The sequence below is a fragment of the Cottoperca gobio genome, chromosome 22, assembly GCF_900634415.1.
Source record: "Cottoperca gobio chromosome 22, fCotGob3.1, whole genome shotgun sequence".
NCBI classification, from domain to species: domain Eukaryota; kingdom Metazoa; phylum Chordata; class Actinopteri; order Perciformes; family Bovichtidae; genus Cottoperca; species Cottoperca gobio.
Window position 1 is genome coordinate 1,605,795 of NC_041376.1, and position 20,356 is coordinate 1,626,150.

The following is a 20,356-nucleotide window of genomic DNA, read 5'->3' on the forward strand; positions in this document are numbered from 1 at the left end:
ACAATAGTTTTGTACTTTTACTTAAGTTAGATTTTGAATGCAGGACTTTTACTTGAGTACGATGTGTGAGTACTTCTTCCATCACTGGGGGGTTAGGGTTACTACACGTTACTAAACTAGTAGTTTCTTTACATTCTGCAGTCATTTGCTGGTAGTATAACTACTTTCAGATTTGCATAGATTCAAGTAGCAGAGAACTCCCAGCTTCACTTTCTGTATAATCCTGCACAATCTGCTCATTTTAATATTTACACTCTAATTGCATTAAAATAAAATAAATACTTTGTACACTTGTCTAATGCATATAGTTTATTTATATTTTAGTTGTAGTAGTTTTGTATTATAGTGTATTCTCTAGAGATCCATCTATAATCCTGCAGACACACAACTTTCTGCTTTTCTTATCCCAATACTGAATGTTGCAGGATTATCGTGGCCAACATAATTCCCGATAACGATATTATCATAATATCTGTAAAACATTTGAAAATAAAAATAAAAAGAATAATGCCGTCAGTCAAAATCACCTTTCACTTTGTTTATTGTGCGTCTCGTCTCTTTTTATGGCGTCTGTAACAACAACGGTTGTATTTATCATTCTCTTGATTATTTACACGATAAAATAAAATATCAATATTTATTTTATCTTTTTAAAGCACAGTCCTGTTCTCAGTACACGTCCCTTAAAGATGTGATGGTGAGCGAGCCAGAGAGTTCTGCGGCGCTGGTTGGACGCCAAGCGTTAAAACGGACCGTCCTGTTTGTGGAAAGCATCAGGAAGGCGTTGGCGCTGAAGCGTCCGGGGATGTTTCCCACATCGAGCCACACGAAGGCAGACACAGCGGCCGAGTGGAGAGAGACGGTGAAGCCGCTCGCATCCTCCTGCACCGAGGCCTACACACACACACACACACACACACACACACACACACACACACACACACACACACACACACACACACACACACACACACACACACACACACACACACACACACACACACACACACACACACACACACACACACACACACACACACACACACACACACACACACACACACACACAATAAAAGTCAGGTAGGCATTATTGCACTTGTAAGTTTCAAAATGGCCGTCATCTTACTGTGATGTTGGGTCTCTGGAGTCCCTGAGCGTCTTTGGGGGAGCACAGGAAGTGGTGGTTGCTGGGACCCTGCTGGCCGCTGCCGTCCTCCAGGTGGAAGGCGAGCAGGCAGGTGAGGCGGGTGCAGCGACCACATCCTGCCAGCAGGGTGGCGACTGGCTGCTTAAAGATGGCCGCAGCGCTGCCTCCGGGGATCAGGAGCGGGTCTGACTTCAGCGTGCACACCGGATCCAGATCAGACCAGGAGAACACGGACACCTGAGACACAGAACTTAACAATAACCACATATTTACATGAAACTAGCAGGAGACACGAGAAAACTGGTGTTCACGTTAACGTCGGGCTGAACATGAACATTTAAAAGCACACCACAGCTCGGAGCTTCAGGTCGTGACTCAGGTCCGAGACGGCGTAGATGAACAGCGTGCCGTCGTCCTCGAAGCCGACGGGCAGGACGGCGGCGAAGAAGTTCTGCGCAAAATAATGCAGCATTTTCCATTTCCCACCAAACTCTGCACACAGAAGAACCAGGAACGTGTTTTTGTATAAAGTCTAAACCAAAACAAAATTTAATACTGTGAAAACATGTAAATATAAATATAAATATAAATATAATATAATATAAATATATATAGAAGAGCAGTTTTAAAGTGGTATTATGTAAAACGAGCATTAACATTACTAACATTATCTGCTGCTGAGCGTTACTCACCGATGGACGACCACGAAGGCGCCTGCCAGACATCGTTGAGCTGCCAGTAGAGAGCGCCCATAGTGCGACCTTTGCCCCCGAGGATCTCGCTCTGACTCCGCCGGTAAAACTCCGTCTGAGCCTTCACACACTGAGCCTGCGTGACCTGGACATGAAGCGCGATCACGTGAACAGCGTTTAAAGGATCCGTTCATCACATGAGGCGACGGCGTGCGTGTGATTTACCTGCGTGATGTAGAGACCATCTGTAAATCTCTTTAAAGGGTCCGTGGCGTTCGGCAGGTTGAAGTGCAGAGCAGCCTGCAGGAACATCTGCTGGTTCCCGCTCTCGTGGTGTTGACGGTGGGAAGTGAAAGTACTGTTGTAGCTCCAGTCTTCTTCTATGGAAACCTGGAACAGCAGACGGAAACTTTATACCAACTATAAAAAAAACACAATAAAACTAAGAGCTTCTACTGAGTAAATCCTGTTTATTTAAATTATTTAAAATTATTTTTTAATATTATTATTATTATTATCTTATTATTTCTAATTATTTTAAATTATTCTTTAATATTATTATTATTATTATCTTATTATTTTATTTTATTATTTCTAATTATTTTAAATTATTCTTTAATATTATTATTATCATCTTATTTTATTTTTTCTAATTATTCTTTAATTATCTTTATTCTTTATTTTTTTATTCTATAAATTCACATTCACTGTTTTATGTAATTAAATACATTTTATTTTTTTACATCTTCCTGTTTTGGTATTTCTCTGTTATTACTTTACTGTTTTTACAGTATCATCGCTTTATTTTATTAGTGCTTTATTCATCACGGCTCCATCAACAATTATCATTATTGTGAATTTTAGGAGCAATATTAGTTGAGTTTAATCTCATATTGGTCTTTTTTCTCATTTTTTAATAAGAATTTGCACAAAGTGTATAAGTGCCATTGTAGGTAAACAATAATTAGGGAGCTCTACAGGGGAGGGGTAATATTCTTTATATTAAAGTGGTACATTTATAATAATAAACTTGGATATTCTCTGAGATTTAACAGGTAAATGTACAAGAACAAATAACTCAGAAATTAATCATTTTATTACACTGCTGTTTATATTGTAATTTACATATTTAATATTATTATAAGTTTTCTTTTTCTTAAATTAGTGAATTAAATCTGAGTTTTTACTCTCAAATATATAACTATATATATATATATATAACTTTATCATTTTAGAGAATATTCAAGTTTTTTCTTGTGAATTTGTAAATTTAATCTCAAAGAGTTTATGATTTAATAATCCTAGGAGAATATTTTCTCGTAAATTTGTGATTTTCTGTATACACCTAAATAAAAAAATAAAGATTAGCGGCACCGCTGTTGTGCAGCAAAGATCAAAAACATGTACGAATAGATTTTAGATACAAATCTACAGAAGAAAAAACAAAAAGGCACCGGCTGCAGAGTGGAGAAGGAAGGCCAGGACTGGAAGCCGTACTCGGAGGCGAAACGTGTCCGAGGGAAAGTCCTCCAATCCCAGCAGTCCAGAGTGTAGCTGTAGAAGTGCGTGTCCCCGTAGTGAAGGTCGTAGGGGTTCGCCGCCACCCAGCCCTCTCGCTCCGATTCAGCCCCGTTTGTCGGACTGGAGACGAGGAACGGGCGACTCTGGTCCTCCTGAAGCAGATATTAGACGTCACTTCTTATCCTTTCTTACTGCAGGATGTTAATATGATTGTATTCTGAAATACCTTAATATAAGTAAAACTGGTGTTGTAAACAAACAAAACAGTTGTATTAGCTATAGATGCCCGGCTGTAAACTGTTTATTTTGGCATTTTAACATGAGGGTCAATGCAGATCGACTCCCTCTGGAGCCTCAAGAGGCCATTTGATGAACTGCAGGTTTTGGCACTTGGATACCAAATACTTGATTGCACTCCTTCTAGTTTCTGAGATACAGCCATTTTCTTATTGTGCTATATATTTAGCGCTGTTTCTTTCTAGAATATAATGAAATATAAAATGATAAATAGTAGTCCCAAGTACCCAAACACTAAATGTAGTTTGACTCTCACCTCTTGAGCTACGGCCCTGATGTTGTTCACATACAGCGTCACATAGTCCTTCAGGTATGTGGGCTTCTGGGAAACTGGGATGCTGAACCAGTCGGTCGCCAGAGCGGCTTCGTTTTCATTGTTCCCGCTCCAAATGATTATGGACGGATGAGACTTGAGTCGCTGAACCTGACGAGTAAAAACACTCAGGATGCAACAACTTGTAAAAGCTCTAAATGTTGTTACTCGCGTTGTTTTGCTTTTTATAACATGTTCTGGTTTGTTTGTATGTAAAATGTTTTGATTTAACACGCTGTGGATATAAAGTAAATCTTTCCATGTGGTTCTATATAGTCTGCAGATATGACATTTTAAATAATATAAAATAAATACGCCGCTCACCTGTTGGATAACTTCTTCTCTTACGGTCTGTATGAAGTCGTCCTCAGTGGGATACATAGCACAGGCGAACATGAAGTCCTGCCAAACCTAAAGACACGTATTTAAACTCTTTCTGCATCTGTTAAACAATATGTTCATGAGTTATAGTGACGTCAGACAGTCGTAAAGAGGGAAATTTACCTTTGATTGACATTTTCCTACATAGTTAAGTTATATCTGTTATAAAGAATAATCTAATTAAATTAAATATCACAGGCAAAGACAAGTTAAGTATCAAAGAATAAATAAACCAACAAAAACATAAAACAGCATGGCTACAATAAAAGGAATAATTACTGCGCAAAAGAGACAGAAAATGTATTTCAAAACCATAAATGCATGAATTAAAAGACCTGTAACTTCTTTAGTTGATAGACTGTTGATGTTAAGACCACATTTCCCATAAACCCCGGTGCTTTTCTGATGTAGAAGGATGTTGTTCGTGGACTTCCTTCGCCCTTAGAGTCCCTCGATAGGCTTTTGGTTTGTTTCTATGCTGACGATAATCTCCTGTTTCTAACTAATGTCAAAAAGTAAATGTGGCTTAATTATTTCTTTCTATGCTGACGATAATCTCCTGTTTCTAACTAATGTCAAAAAATAATGTGGCTAGATAACAGTTCTTTTATTTTATTTAAATATAGCAGATTGCACTTGTAACCCGTCCAAAGATTATGCAACGTATTACGTCTCAGAGAGATTTGGCTACATCAGGATATTTTACCGTTTGCGGTGGTGGTAATATTGATGAATAAAGTAATATTGATATTCGTTGTAGTTACCATGATTCCCAGCTCGTCACAGAGGCTGTAGAAAAGATCCTGTTCATACACTCCTCCTCCCCAGACCCTCAGAGCGTTCATGCTCGCATCCACAGCTGACTGCAACAAGTTCCTCAAGCTGCAGGACAAACAGAGCTTCAGTATTAATGTATTCATAACTCAAACAAGACCGGTCCATTGAATTAATTAAACATTGTAAAGCAGCAGGAAATGGAATTACAAGTACCTTAAAATACTAAATGTACTTAGTTACTGTCCACCACTGAATATTCTCAACAGGAACAAGCAAAAAAGGTACAAATAATGTGTTTTTCACGCTCACACAGCAGGGGTGACCTGGTCCTGGAAGGAGTGAGCAGGGATCCAGTTGGAGCCTTTCAGGAAAATCGCTTTCCCATTGATGCGGAAATAGAAGCTCAATCCCGGAGATCCAACAACTGGCTCCTGGACGAGTTCAGCTGTGCGGAAATACACCTGCAGGAGACATTTTCATCAAACACTAAAACTTTATTGACAAAGAAAACGCTTGTCATTAATTCAGTTTCATCTCTGCGGCTCATTTGTGACGTTTGTGATGTTGTGACGCAGAAAATAAATATATATGTTCCCTAAGAATTTGAATCGGAGCTCCAATAATCTTTTAAACATGTTAGTAGAGATTTCCAAAAAGGAGAACTTCAATTTAGTTTTATCGGACCAATCGTAAACATAGTGTGTGTAAGTATGTAGAGTATATGTGATGAATATATCGTATCATCAGGGTGAAGAGGTGCATGTTGAGCTTTTGATGCCGGCAAGGAAAGAATGTAAGATGATTCTACTGATGCACAGATTTCCCAGCACACGTCATGATCATGCATAAATAACATGAGAGGAGCGAGCAGCTGACCTCTGACCTCTGACCTTAGACTCTGTATTCAGGATCAGGAATCCATCCTGAAAGCTTCTGGAGGTCAGAAGGTAGAAGTGTCGGTCACCGTGTCCGTTGGGCCACCACAGCTTCACCCGGCTGCTCTGGAACAACAAGACAAAGTGTCAAGAAACCAAATAAAGTTTCTTTGTATGGAAAGAAAATGCAAATTAAATATCGTGAAAAACAACACATGCAGTAAAAGTTATAGGTATAAATATTATCACTTATTTTGATGAAAACAGTTTATGTACCATTTTAAATCTTATTTTGGAAATTTCATATACATTAAGATACATTTCTTAACTCAACAATATATTGTTTATGTTTTAATTGAATTTAATGTTATTTTGAGTTTCTAAAATTTGTAACAAACAGGAAATACACGTCAGTAACTAAAATATACGACTTATTTTATTACGTTTTCAGCCCCTTAAATATGGAAATTTTCGTAAGTTTTATATAATATATTTATAACTGAATACATATATATAATATAATATATATATATAAAGACATCCCCTTGGACTGGGATGAATATGTTTCACTATTGGATTAATCTAAAAGATCATCTGCAGATTAATTGATGAGAATAATCGATAGTTTATATTTATATATTATTATATAGGAGTTTATATTCAACATAATTCAGATTACTAAACTCTTAACAGTTTGGGACTTCTCAAGTTGCACCATCACACATTTCGAGATAAAGGTAACAAACATTTTAACATTTTTAGGGAACTTTTTCAAACCTTTACTTTGAAACAGGTGAATCTTTCTTTCCCACTTCAAGTGAAAATCAAAAGATCTGTTCACACACAACAGTTCCGTTTGGAGTACCGTGTTGATGTGTAGCGTGAAGCTGTTCTTGGTCTTCCCTTGGAGAAACTGAGTCTGGACGATCTGCTCTGAGTCCAGCTCGGGGACAGAGAGCGAGATGTGACCGCTTGTCGTCTGAACCGCGTCAACAAGAAGCTCAACATGGACTCTCCACTGAGAGAGGCGGACACCTGGACACAAACATGATTATACAGACTGTAAATATTAAATACACTAAACCACATTTAATTATTTCATGAGACAAAGTTCTGCTGGCAGAAGAAGAAAATGTAAAGATGCAACTTTTATTCTTTCTTTCTTTCCATTCTCTTGTCTTTTAAACTTTATTTAAGTTTCTTTTGTACTATGTCTAAATGTTTTTAATGCTTTTTTCTAAAACACTTTGAATTGCCTTGTTGTTGAAATGTGCTATATAAATAATATATATATATTTATTTATTATTAAAAGGTTAAACTTATTTCTCAGTTATACAACTCTGAGAGGAAACATGTAATAATATATCATAAAATATAAAAATCAGTTTATTAGGTACACCGAGCTAAACACTAACGAACAATCCTGAAATAAATCCAAATTTGTGAAAGTTATAAAAGTTGTTGAAACATTTTTAGAGCGATGTTTGCCAGGAAGCATCCCTCTGTGTTTAAATGTATTCCTTTTTTGTTTTGCAACAGAAGCTGCTACAGTTTGAAGTGGACGTACTGAACACAGGGACGCAGGAAACCTGGATGAGCTGCAGGACGTCGAACGCCTCCAGCTGCACTCCTCTCCACAGCCCCATCGTGGGGAACGAAGGCCCCCAGTCCCAACTGAAGGAGCTCTGCGCCTTCCAGGAAACAGAGCGGTGGAAGTTTAGGTTACTGTTCAAATGTAAGTGATTTGTTAAGCATGTTTAGTTCATTTATGAAAAAGCAAACATCAGAAAATGATTTATTTATTTATTATTATTTAAAAATAAATCATTAATAAACAGGCGCCTAAGTTGAAGGTAGTTTAGTATTTTATTCACTGTCAAGGTACCTAAACCTTGAGGCAGGACGTACTTACTTTTCTGATGAAATTGACGTGGCATTCCCCCTTCTGGACGTCTGGAGGACATTCAGGAGGAACTCTGTAGGCAGAGTGAGCTTTCCTCCGCTCAGACGCATAAAGAACTGGAGACATCAAGTTCACCTTCAGCACGTTGTCCCCGTCCTGCAGCAAGTCTCTGACCGGGAAGTCCTACACACCAGAGACAGATTTGAAAAGAAAGCAAACAAATGAATGCATTAGCGGGAAATAATTTGATAAATGGATTTAAAAATATGTTTCTTTCCACAGAATAAGATGGATAGTACACCAAGTCAAAGTTGTGTCAAAGTCAAAGCATTATTGTGTGATTTTGTTGAAAAATAATTCACAAAACACCAGTTTTACTTGTTATTTTGTATAAAATATATTTTAGAAATTGCCATGTTTCTGAGAAATAAAAAGGCAGCTAGCTTAAGCCTACAAATTGTATTTATTTATTTATATTCAATTTTAATTGCAATTAAAAAATGTAGAAAAAAAGTATTTATTTGTGCAAGTTTAGTTATTAAGTTATTAAAAACATCAGCAGAAAATATCCGGTTTGCTTTCAGTCTCTCCAAGTGAAAACTGGTTTGTATGCTCAAAATAATACATATAAGAACATGTTTACGGTGCATCTTCAGCTGCTTATTCTCCAGTGAACGTACATATCTACGAAACATGTTGTCCGTCTTCCCGACGTCGACTCCATTGAGCCAAATCGATGCGACCGTGTCGACACCGTGAAAGACGAGCTGCACCTTCTGTTTGGACCTGCAGAAAACACAGAGACGAGTCAGGAACAGGGCATAAATGCTTATATATATATATATATATATATATATATATATATATATACATATATACATACATACATACATATACATATATATATATATATATATATATATATATACACATATATACATATATATATACACATATATAAATAAATCATTATACTGACCTCAGCTGGGCAGAGACAGTAAATGTGGTTGTGTACGTCCAGTTGTCAAAGGCAATCCACCGATAAGACACATCGTTGAACCTGAAATATGGATCCTGAAGGAAAAGTATAAAAAAGGACTTAGCTTTCAAATGTATTTTTATATATATATATATATATATATATATATATATATATATATATATATATATATATATATATATATATATATATATATATAATATTAATCTTAAAATTAACTACAGCTTTCAGACTAATTAAATAAAAGTATAATATTTGCCTCTGTGGTGAAGTGGGGTAGAAGTATACATTTGCAAAATATTGAAATATATATATTTAAAATTATAAATAGAAATGTACTGAAATATAGTAACATAAAACGGAAATACTCAAGTTACTGGAATTGTTTTATTTAAGGACAGTTCTTAAGTTACCACTGCATCTTTCATTAACTAATTAGATGGTTTGTAACTTCAAAACAGCTATAACTGTCAAATTAATGTAGTTTCTCCGTTAATAAATACTCAAGTACCTCCAAGTATGTACTTAAGTACAATACTTGAGTAAATGTACTTTATTTCACCATTGAAGTGAAACAACGAATATTGTACTTACAAAATAAAATAAAGGGAATAGACATTGAAAACATTAATTAATATTTGTATACATAACTTAATTAAGCTACCTGGATGTATCCCTGTTGCTGCAGAGCGGAATGTACACATCCGGGCACCTCAGCGGGCAGCGACACTGAACCATTGGAGTTTGAAAGACTCCATTTACCGTTCAGAGTTAACGTTTCTGAACAAAACCCGCATAAAACTCCGAAAAACAAACACGACAAAACAGCAGAAACATAAATACAGTTTCCACACAGAGTCATGGCTTCTGGTGTGTTGTTTCTGCCATGGTAAATAGAGAATACTCTTCAGAAGTGTACTATCCGGGTTTTGTTGTTGTTTTCACTTCCTTGTTTGTCATGTGACCCACCACGTGACAGTCCCGTGTTTGGAGTCATGGCGCGAAAGGTTTTTTTCCATCTTTATTGAACAACCAATTAACAAACAGGGCAGATTGAACACATACAATCCTTTGTCTAAGTAGTAAAATAAAATACAAATCTAAAATAAAACAATACAACAATATTTACAAATTATTATAAATGAATTACATATATATATATATATATATATATATAAATATATATATATTTATTTATATATATATATATATATTTATATATATATATATATATATATATATATATATATATTTATATATATTTATATATATATATTTATATATATATATATATTTATATATATATATATTTATATATATATATATATGGTCTTCTTAAATGGTAAATCAATTTGTACAATTTTAAACTAATTAGCATTTCTTTGCAAAATTTGAGTTTGATTATTCTTCAGTCTGTCTATATCTACCGTCTTTTTATTGTCGAAATGCCCTTGTTTAAATGTATTGCTTCAAATAATAAATCTGTGAAAAAAAAGGAATACATTAATAGACAAATAACAAAATATAAAAACACAATTCAAGACACTTGTTTATAGATAATTTATTTTATAATATATTTATTTAAATGTTGCATATAAATTACAAATCCAAATAAATTGGATATTATGGTGCATTATTGGTATATAATTATTGATACATTAGTGTTCATCACTTTAATGTCACAGCTGGTAAAAGTCATTTTAATATCTTTAAATACTGCTGGGCAGCTGAAACTTTAATAATACATCATTCATTTGTGAATTTATATTTTGTATTAATCTTAATCTGCAAAGTAACACAAAACTATCAGAGTAAAAAGTACAATACATTGTAAATAAATAGAAAATCAAGTACAGTACTTGAAATGTAGTTACTTTCACTATCCGTCTTTATATTTTAAATATATACCTGAACCAGAATTGCTGGTCATATAAATCAAACATGTAACATCATAGAAGAGATGTTTTAGACACTGGTGTAATTGATTCTTAAATAATATGCAGGTGTATCTTCCATTTACCTGCATGTTCTTTATGATCACCTTTACAGTAAGACACTCCATTCCATTTTTTTGCATGGAAAGTCTAAAATTATACTTTATTTTGTCAACAATCAATTGAGTTATTGGCATTTTGCTTAAGAGCATTGACTTCTGCAGGCATTAAGAAAGAACAATGAAAAACCCTAAAACACTCTTTATTAGGTAAGACAGCTGTTGGTGCTTCCCCTTTGTTTACAGGCACAAGAGGTTTATCAAAGGAGGAATCAGGCATATAAACTCTATACAATACAAAACAAGTGATTTATGCTGCGACGTCAAAGACATTAGCATCGTCTCCAAATGAAAAAAAAAAAAAAGCACAACCCCGATTCGTTTTATGGTTTAAGTAACTTTATTGAAGGGGAAACTAAAAAGAAACAGAGCCACAAGTTGATTATCAACCATTAGCTTTGAGTCAATATTTTAGGGCTACAAGAAGACAGTGTTCGAGTGGGCATAAAACTAACTGCTCAGCTACTGGCTTCTAAATAACGAAAAGAAACCTTTGAGGGGAACTTTTTCCAACTGTTCAGCTTTACAATCCACCTAATTTGCAGAAACATAGATATAATAGCCTACCTTTATTAACATGCATAAAATACAACATTGAAGTTCTTATATTTTGTTTGTCTTAACATTGATATATACTGCTGTGCTTCTCTGTACACACTTTGATAGTGGAATAAGATACTTTCCTCAGGTAGTACATTTCTATACTAAAGATCAGAAAAACATACCGCCATCACACGAGTTTCCCCCCCGATTTTTACCACTTTCAGAATAAATGCAGCAGATTTTTTTTTTTTACCAATTTGAAACTTTAAAATGTACATGTATGGCAAAAGACAGGCTTCTCTATAAGGGCTCTGAGAACTCCAGTTTACAGTAAAGTAAATATCAACCGCACAGGATCCAGTCAGCGGCATCAGATTCTAAGTGTGTGCAGAGTGAATGACTAACATCACCAACTCTTACTGGTGCATGCTCAAGCCGAGTGTTCAGAACCATGGTGATTATTATTATTATTATTTATTTTTTAACTCCGCACAAAATGGGAGCCAAAACTTCACAGAAACTGGCACGTGTCCTAGAGAGAAAACACTATCTTCTTATGAGCGCGCAGGTGGAAAAGATGAGGGGGTAAAATGCTGATTAACCAAAAAAAAAGACCAAAAAAGTGAAAAAGAAAAACAGAATCCAGGATTTTTTTTTTGTTTGAACCAGCAGCAACATTATCCACCAGCTTCCCACGGGACGCCTCACATCGCATATTTTTGTGTCCAGTCTTTTGCCATTCTGGTGTATCTGCAAAGAGAGCAAGGACAACACTTAACGCTACATCTCACGCAAACATCACCCATTCAACACAGAAAAGCTTTCGACTACAAATAGTTGCACACTCTTTATTCAGTTTTTTAAAGCACATGCACTTAAGCACATTGCTTTTTAAACATAATGCCAATTTAGCATCCTAATAAAAATGTGTCAGTATAAACATACTAGAGACTTTGTACAAACTACAATATAAAAGTAAAAGATTCATGCAGGAGTTAGTGGCTACGTTTACATGCACAGAAAATTCTGCTTCTGCTACAACACCGTTACAATAAGCATCAAGCATGTCGTACCCAGATTATATGAAACAATTATACATTTGGATGTTTTAGCCTTTTAATAGAAAATGCCGTTTTAGGTTGAGTCAGCAATTTCTTTGACTCATTTATGTTCATCGGGGGACACATCTCAAAAAGTGCCTTTCCACTTATGGTGGTTAGAAATGCAAAGACTAGTTAAGTAAAACCATAAGTTGATTAATAAAATATGTTTTATGTATATGCAACCTTTGTTGAATTAAATCTGTTTTTTTAAAACAACATTTCTCTGGTTGCAGATTCTGTGTTTGAAGGTTTTATGTAATTATTAGCAGCGAAAACGTGATGTGCATTATATCATTTGTACTACGGGGAGTTCTATTAAGAAGTTTGCTTTTTGATACAGCAACTGTGAAAGCGTACTTATTAGAGTATATTTTCATGCAACAGAAAACGTGGTTCAGGACTCTTGTGATACTCGGGGCCTGAATCTTTCCGTCTCTCACAATTACATTCAAAACAATTCTGATTCAGTACGTCGAGCTGCTAACGTCAGGATCGCCTCCAGTCTGTTGTACACTAATATAAAGGCGGTGTGGCAAACACACAAACAAGACAATAAAAGGTCAAATGTATTCATAAATATAAATAAAAATCATGCCTGTAACATCAATTTAATTGCTATGGTTGTGCAAGCCGCCTTTTTATTTCTCAGAAATTTTCCAAATTCAAAAATAAAGATTGTACACAAAACATCGTGTGTTTTTCTACAAATCTCACAATAACGCTCGACACCTTTGACGTGGTTTGTAGGATCAGTAGCAATATTCAGCTTTTATAGCAAAGACATTTTTGGAATTTGGAAATCTATTAAGAATCTTGGAAGATAAAATCTCCCGTCTCTGGCATTAACAGAAACCCACAACTGTCACAACACTAATTCTATCCATGGGCGAAAACTGGTTCATCAACAACAGGCTCCATATCTGCAGGGTATCTATGTGCATGTAAAGACAGCTAGTTACTTTATATGTACAACTAACTGGAGATTAGTACAATCACAGTTGTCAGTGAGACCAGAGCATCAAACAACAGACCCATAACACCAGCCAAGATGCAGCACTACCTCATGAGCTTACCTTACCCTAAAGCATGGCATACTTCGCTGTCCACTCCTGAGCTAGTTTATTGTACCTGACAGAGTGAAACTAGGTTACATACTAGACTCAGGTGACACTCAGTACAGGTAACTCGGCATCCGAAGGTCGCGCTTATTGTGGACATTATATCATAAAATATATAAATCAGTTGCCCGTTTATTTAGGTACACCGAGCTGAAACTAATGCCCACTATTACAACAGTCCTGCTGATGAATCCTCCGTGACGTTTATATGTTCAGTTTTTAGCTCACCTGCCGGACACAGCATGAGATTTTTTGTGCACATTTATGACCACATTTTAAGGATCTCTCGTGGTTTTAGATACTTTGTTTTATACCACCATCGACTTCCTACTCCTCACTTTTAACCAGCTGATGGAGCAAGTAGAGCTCAAAATAAGCATCAGCCGGCAGCCAAATGATGGTAAAATATGCAAATGTATGTTGATCAGAAGCATTCTTCAACTCGACAGATACGCCTCTGCACTCGTCTGCGCCGGGTCACGCCTCACAGTTTTAACCAAAACCTGTACAATGCCATGTATTCATTCAACCAAACACTGCAGCAGTGGCTGTTGCAGACACCTGTGCGAGGTCACTGGAGGCTGCAGTTTGTGGTGCCATCAGATGTTGCATTCTGCGGCTCTTTCCATTATTTTGGCTCAATAACAGAAACACTAACTACATAATCATGTAATCATAATTTAATACAAAGTTGAATAAATGACTCTAAAACACAAACTTCTGATTGACTGCAGGACTGTTGCATTAGTTTACATTCGTGTTAGCGAGGGGAACCTAATAAACTGGAGATTAAGTGCATATCGCAGAACTTGGTTCATTTCAGGGGAGAAAACCGGTCGTTTCATATTTAGAGAAAAGGTTAAAAGCGCACATGTAGAACATAAACACTTACTTCGGACTATCTGTTTTGTAGACTCGTGCGATCTCTGGCACTAATGGGTCATCCGGGTTTGGGTCACATAGCAGTGAGCAAATGGAGAGAAGAACTAGAAGAAACAAAAATATGTCAATAAGTTTTACTAATGAGCAAATTAAATACAAAATACACAGAAACCTGAATTAGATGTGTGACATGTAATGAGTCACAACAGCACGTCGTCACAGAGGACATCTAATCGTACAGATCTTCGTATTACAATGAAGTGTCCACAAAATCATTTTTGTCTGGTGACGTTAAAATAATAAAATAATTTGTGGCCAAAATTACATTTATATTTTACAGTTTAAATTATGGTAAATAGTTTAAAAATCAACAATCAAGTGCCGGGCACCTTTTTTCTTTGTGTATGGATGTGTGCACCGCGTCAGATAAAGATGCAGCTGCACTAATATTACAGTCCAGTGGTGCTTCAGACGTGTTGATCCAAACACTTCCAGTAACTCCAGCGGAACCAGAAATTATATTTACACCACAATAACAAAAAACTTATTTCTGCGCCAAAACTATTAGTAAAATTCTTAAGTTACAAAATAAAAAGTTACCGTATGCATCTGCATTCCATCAAAAACATCCATTTATGTTGAAGAAACTAATATTAGTTAAAGAAACTTGATTTAATAAAAAGACCATTGAGGATTTGTTTTTTAGGGGGATGACAACTTAAAATATGACGGCAGACATTCAGGTTTCATTCTAGAACCTCAATAGAAGCTATGAATGTAAAAAATGAAATGTGGTGCAGCCCAATTTAAACGCAGTAAACTTCTTTATTTGTTGTTTAACTGTCACATCAGTACAGCCGGTGATCTTTATCCTATCTGCTCATCGAAGACTTCAAGTATTTGGCATTGTTGTGGGTCAACACACACACACACACACACACTTTTTAAGACGGTCCATACCTTTAGAAATAGTAAGTGCAGGAGACCACTGCGATCTGAGAATATCCAGACAGATACTGCCGTTACTGTTAATATTTGGGTGGTAAATTTTTGTTGTAAATGCCACCTGGAAACAAAACAAAATAAAAGGAAACAATGAGGACATGTTAATAAATAGCTGCGTCACACATCACGTCAATGTTATGCAATTCAAATTCCCGACTGACTGGAAATACAGGCGTTACTTCATGAGGGCTGGCAAACTGTCAAATGTTTGTCTGACTCATATCAAATTATCTTTTATAAAATTAATTGTTACACGATACAATGCTTGATACCAGTTCCTGACATTAAATGGATATATATCCTTAAGTGACAAACAAGACTTCTGTCAGGATGCTGCAGGTGGGTGACTTAATCCATGAATGACAATAAATCTTAAACTCAGTTTTAAAAGCAAGGAAACCTTGGTTGAGGTGTTTCAGCGTACCTTGGGTGGTTTGAAGGGGTAGTCTGTTGGGAAATGAATTGTCAAGAAGAAAACTCCTCCCTGATACGGACTGTCACTCTGAAAAGCAACAATGACATTTACATATATTTCAGTAAAGAAACACTCTTGAACCTCCTGTCCAGGAGCTTCTCATTATCAAGTCAAATGTCAACCTTACATTTAATACATAATACATTTAAAGCAGCCAACATCATGCTTCTCTGAAAAAGTACAAAGAGATCAACAACTATGTCATAAAGTATGTACTCACAGGTCCCATGATTGTGGCTTGCCAGTGAAACACTGCAGAGAACAGAAAGTAAATGTTAGGAACAAGGTAAAGGTCACAAGCTTGTGATCTGACAGGAACTACGCTCGGGTTCACAGGTACAGGGTGGAGGTATTAATGACTAATAGTTCACTATACCTACATCCATCTCTACTTTTAAACATGAAATATAATTTCTCCTAAATTCTAATGTTCTGAAAAAAGTGTTTTCACACAGAATCTTTATTTAACCCATTTAACTATTAAACTATCGATTAAAAAGTTAGAAAGAAAAATCACAGCTGATTAAGAGTCAAATTCAAGCAACTTCATGGTACCTAAAAAACAATGTCCGACTCAAAGCTTGCATCAACACATCTAAACTGTTAGTATAAAGTGTATGTTAGTATATGCAAAAAATAAAAGTTTACAGAAATCCTCTATACCCTCAGCAATCAATATAAATTATCACCGTTTGTGTTACTAGCTGTTCTTATTAACCTTGTTTTAATCAGGATTATTTAATGATTAATGATAATGACTATCTCCGGTCCGCTCTGTGTCTGCCGCGATAAGCTAGGAGCCAAACCTAAACAACCGAACAGTGTAATGTGATTGTGAGGATGAAACACCAGATTGTGTTGAAGAAAACAACCTTTTATTCAAATTCAAGCATATCCCTAACCTTGAAAACATAATGGCTAAAATTCAAGCATTTTCCAAACTTTGAAGACTTTGTAAAACTCTAGAAATGGGAAATTATTATATAATTGTCAAATTGTTTATAATTTTAAAGCAAAAACAATGTTGTCCAGCTTCTCAAATGTGAAGATTTGATGCATTTGTGTCAGACAAATCAAGACAGCTGAAGATGTCACCTTGATCTTATGGAAATTATATTGGGCATTTTAGAGACAAAAACCCAACACTTACTGTCATCACCCACTGGGCCGGCCGAGCACTGCGCTGGGGGGTCACGAGCCAGGTCGCTAAGCTCCTGTAATGGAAAGAAGTATAGAACAAAAATCAGTTAGACCACACCGTACTCTTCACGGGAAAATAACGAGGAGACGTCACACTTTAAATCCTGGGTATAAATGGAGACTGTGGAAAAGAGACTCTATACGAGTTGTGTGCAAGAACGGGATAGGATTTTTATTGCGTGCTGCGACAATAAATAACTTGATAATGGTGAATTTCCATTGTCGGGATAATCCTGAATATCCTCGTGTGAGATAATCCAACTATAATCTTTCAGCAAGTGGCAGAAAATGCTGTCATCAGCCTGAGATTTGCTGCTCTTCATGTTTTATACATCATATTAACGTGAATGTGTTTGGGGTTTTGACAGCTGACAAGACATTATGTTGGATTTTGAGAAACTGAGATTGACATATTATAGACCAAAGGATTAATCCAGAAAATAGTTGAAGCCCTACATGAAAGGTTCATTTGTCCCATGCTTCATTTATTTCACAACACTGTGCTGGCTGGTGTTTTTATCTCCTACCACTCTTCAAGTTCAACTCTGCACCAGCCCAAAAGGTTGAGGGGCCACCTTGTTATCCACAGTTAACAGCAAGACGACACCCAAGAACATATTCTACAGCCTGTGATGTTAAATTTAGTCCTAGAGCTACTTCCCTGCCCCACCCCGGCCTTCTGACACGCAACATTTCACAAGTAAGTTTGTGGATTTCTTTGAAAGAAGATTCTCGTAAACAGCAGTGAAGAAATAAAGTAGGAATGGGAACACTTCAGGAGCTGTTACTCTACTCTTGTCCCGTTGCCAATGTCCTCCTATTTAACTGCCAGCACACACTGATGTGCACAGACAGAACAAAAACCATCACATACCAAGGAAGTGCATCATGCAGCTGACTGCTAACAGATCCACTTTGAGATATGAGTCATGAGTTCTAGTAACACTTGAGTATCAGAACATGTATTAACTAATAGCTAGGCACACAACATTGACTTTTAAGCTCCAGGAAAGGCTTTTTACATAACCACAGAGCACCCAATCATATATGTGTTTACGTAAAAAGGTATAAAGTGTTGGGAAATTCATGCGGCCTCGCTTTTTCCCCCAATTCACTTCAACGGAACCTGTAACCGAAACTGCTAATGTTAGCTAGCTAGTTTAGCTTCATAGTGTTGGTCAATGAGACGTCGAGAAGTGTCCACCAACAGTAAAAACTACCAATTAACTCAACACTAAACACACAATAATTGTACACACAAACTTTAAAAACACTTGTTTCACCGCCATGTTTCACAGGATACAAGAAAAGCAATGAGGGAGGCTAGCGCGGCGTGCTAACAGTTAGCCAGCGGTAGCGACGTTATCTTACCTTGTGGATCCTTTTCAGAGCCATCCTCTCTTAATGCTGATTTGATTTTAAGGGTTTTTTCCGATCCAAGGCAACCGTAATGTGCCACGATTGTTCCGCTATCTGTTAAATACTTGACGCTGGGTCAACTCGACGGCCTTTTCCTTCTTGAGCTAGCGGTAGTTAGCTAGGGAGCTAAAACTACGTATCGGCGGAGTTAGTAACAAAGATAGCTGGCGGTGTTCTCCAGCTTATTTCCTCCGAATGACAGACTTTACACTGCCCCCGTGATAACCCTCACTTTCCCCGTAGTTTCGACGTCTGACGGTGGCTTCTGTACCCCCGGTTGAAGCTGGATGAGTGTGTGTGCCAGGTGAAGTTACCCCGGACGACAAAAGTGCTCTGGTCGCTGCCGTTAGCCAACTAGCGGCTGTGCGCGTGAGGCTGGAGCTTTATGAGCAGGAGGCGGTGCAGCTGAGTGACGGGCGAGCTGCTGGCAGGAACACACACACACACACACACACACACACACACACACACACACACACACACACACACACACCAGTCAGGACATGTCACACTTTAATGAACATTAAATGCTCCGTGCTGCTGTTAAAGTGTATATTTGACAGGAGTTTCTATTACTTTGTCCACCTCATTTATATCAGTGAGGTTAGGATAAATAACAGACACACCTGTGGGGCTGATATTGTGCTTTATTATTGTTTAATTAAATTACTACAAGATTCAAAGGCTTTAATGTCATATGCATAAATCCTACAGTTGTTGTTGGCAATGACTCTTAAGTCCCAGGCTCCTCCGACAATTCAACACATATTATACTTAAAACATTACAAACAAATTAAGAAATGATGTGAGTCACAATATCGGTAAATATTGAAATCAAGGTTGGCAGTGGGATGTGTCTTTTATTAAAACTTAATTAAAAGTACATTAAATCTGCAACTACTTCACACATGTCGTATGTCTATGTTTGTATTTTAGTTGTAGTAGTTTGGTATATTATGTTTTCTAACTTACTTCTTTATGTTTTGTATTCTATAGCTACTCTATAGATATATATATTTCTCGTGTTTATATTTATATATTTACTGTGTATTTGTAACGTCTGTGCAATGCCTGATAACCTGCTGATTTCCCAATATTGGATCAATAAAGTACATCTATCGATCTGTCTTGTACCATGACTTTTTAAAATATTAATTATATCAAATATTATTCTCATTAAGAGTTTTAAGCATAGTGTGATGATTAGTGTTTTGGGAGAATATTGTATATATTATATAATTATTAAAATATGGATATTTCCTTTCTCCTCTATATTATATTAAACGTCTGTCAGGACATGTCAGTGTTTAACTAAAATAAAATAAAATTAAGATGCTTTTTATCTTTTAATGATGTAAAAATTTAAATTCAGCTACATATTAATTATTTCAGTTATATCTTGTGCCATGACTTTTATTAACGTTGTTATATTAATTATGTGAAATTGTATTCCATTAAGAAAATACAGCTCCTGATCTGGAACAGAGCCATCAATAGTGTTATTTAAAGCTGCAACGATTAGTTGATAAATCATTCAGTAAATAACTAATTAATTATTCAATTATATCAATCATTTGAGTAATTTCTCAAGCAAAAATGACAAATATTCGCTGATTCTAGCTTCTCAAATGTGAATATGTTCTGCATTTCT

General features: G+C 36.2%; 2 protein-coding genes across 4 annotated transcripts; both read right to left on the reverse strand.

Moving 5' to 3' along the window:
• Positions 1–523: 523 nt before the first annotated feature.
• Positions 524–9,891, reverse strand: manba (mannosidase, beta A, lysosomal). Its single transcript, XM_029459898.1, has 17 exons — positions 9,572–9,891; positions 8,887–8,981; positions 8,588–8,693; positions 7,917–8,090; positions 7,572–7,695; positions 6,869–7,038; positions 6,019–6,129; positions 5,438–5,589; positions 5,116–5,233; positions 4,295–4,381; positions 3,914–4,081; positions 3,294–3,512; positions 2,065–2,229; positions 1,840–1,984; positions 1,497–1,639; positions 1,127–1,384; positions 524–894 (listed from the first exon to the last, which is right to left on the reverse strand). The coding sequence occupies exons 1-17, from the start codon at positions 9,767–9,769 to the stop codon at positions 670–672; spliced, it is 2,658 nt and encodes an 885-aa protein (XP_029315758.1). The 5' UTR covers positions 9,770–9,891; the 3' UTR covers positions 524–669.
• A 1,196-nt stretch (positions 9,892–11,087) lies between these two features.
• Positions 11,088–19,082, reverse strand: LOC115027824 (ubiquitin-conjugating enzyme E2 D2-like). Of its 3 annotated transcripts, none has more exons than XM_029461334.1 (8): positions 18,658–19,082; positions 17,237–17,300; positions 16,307–16,338; positions 16,036–16,113; positions 15,567–15,672; positions 14,617–14,710; positions 13,685–13,734; positions 11,088–12,253 (listed from the first exon to the last, which is right to left on the reverse strand). In XM_029461334.1, the coding sequence occupies exons 1-7, from the start codon at positions 18,679–18,681 to the stop codon at positions 13,686–13,688; spliced, it is 447 nt and encodes a 148-aa protein (XP_029317194.1). In that variant the 5' UTR covers positions 18,682–19,082; the 3' UTR covers positions 11,088–12,253; position 13,685. The 3 variants fall into 3 exon arrangements, with proteins under 3 accessions (XP_029317194.1, XP_029317193.1, XP_029317195.1); XM_029461333.1 differs by having other exon boundaries at positions 13,680–13,734; XM_029461335.1 differs by lacking the exon at positions 13,685–13,734 and having other exon boundaries at positions 18,658–19,081.
• Positions 19,083–20,356: the final 1,274 nt, after the last annotated feature.

Bases quoted from the DNA above. Each gene is read 5' to 3' on its own strand.
- manba (XM_029459898.1), bottom strand. From the start codon at position 9,769: ATGACTCTGTGTGGAAACTGTATTTATGTTTCTGCTGTTTTGTCGTGT. The intron at 8,982-9,571 runs GTAGCTTAATTA...CTTTTCCTTCAG, and splicing joins AGCAACAGGGATACATCCAG to GATCCATATTTCAGGTTCAA. The intron at 895-1,126 runs GTAAGATGACGG...GTGTGTGTGTAG, and splicing joins TCCAGAGACCCAACATCACA to GCCTCGGTGCAGGAGGATGC.
- LOC115027824 (XM_029461334.1), bottom strand. From the start codon at position 18,681: ATGGCTCTGAAAAGGATCCACAAG. The intron at 16,339-17,236 runs GTAAGTGTTGGG...TGTTCTCTGCAG, and splicing joins CGGCCCAGTGGGTGATGACA to TGTTTCACTGGCAAGCCACA. The intron at 16,114-16,306 runs GTGAGTACATAC...GTTGCTTTTCAG, and splicing joins AAGCCACAATCATGGGACCT to AGTGACAGTCCGTATCAGGG.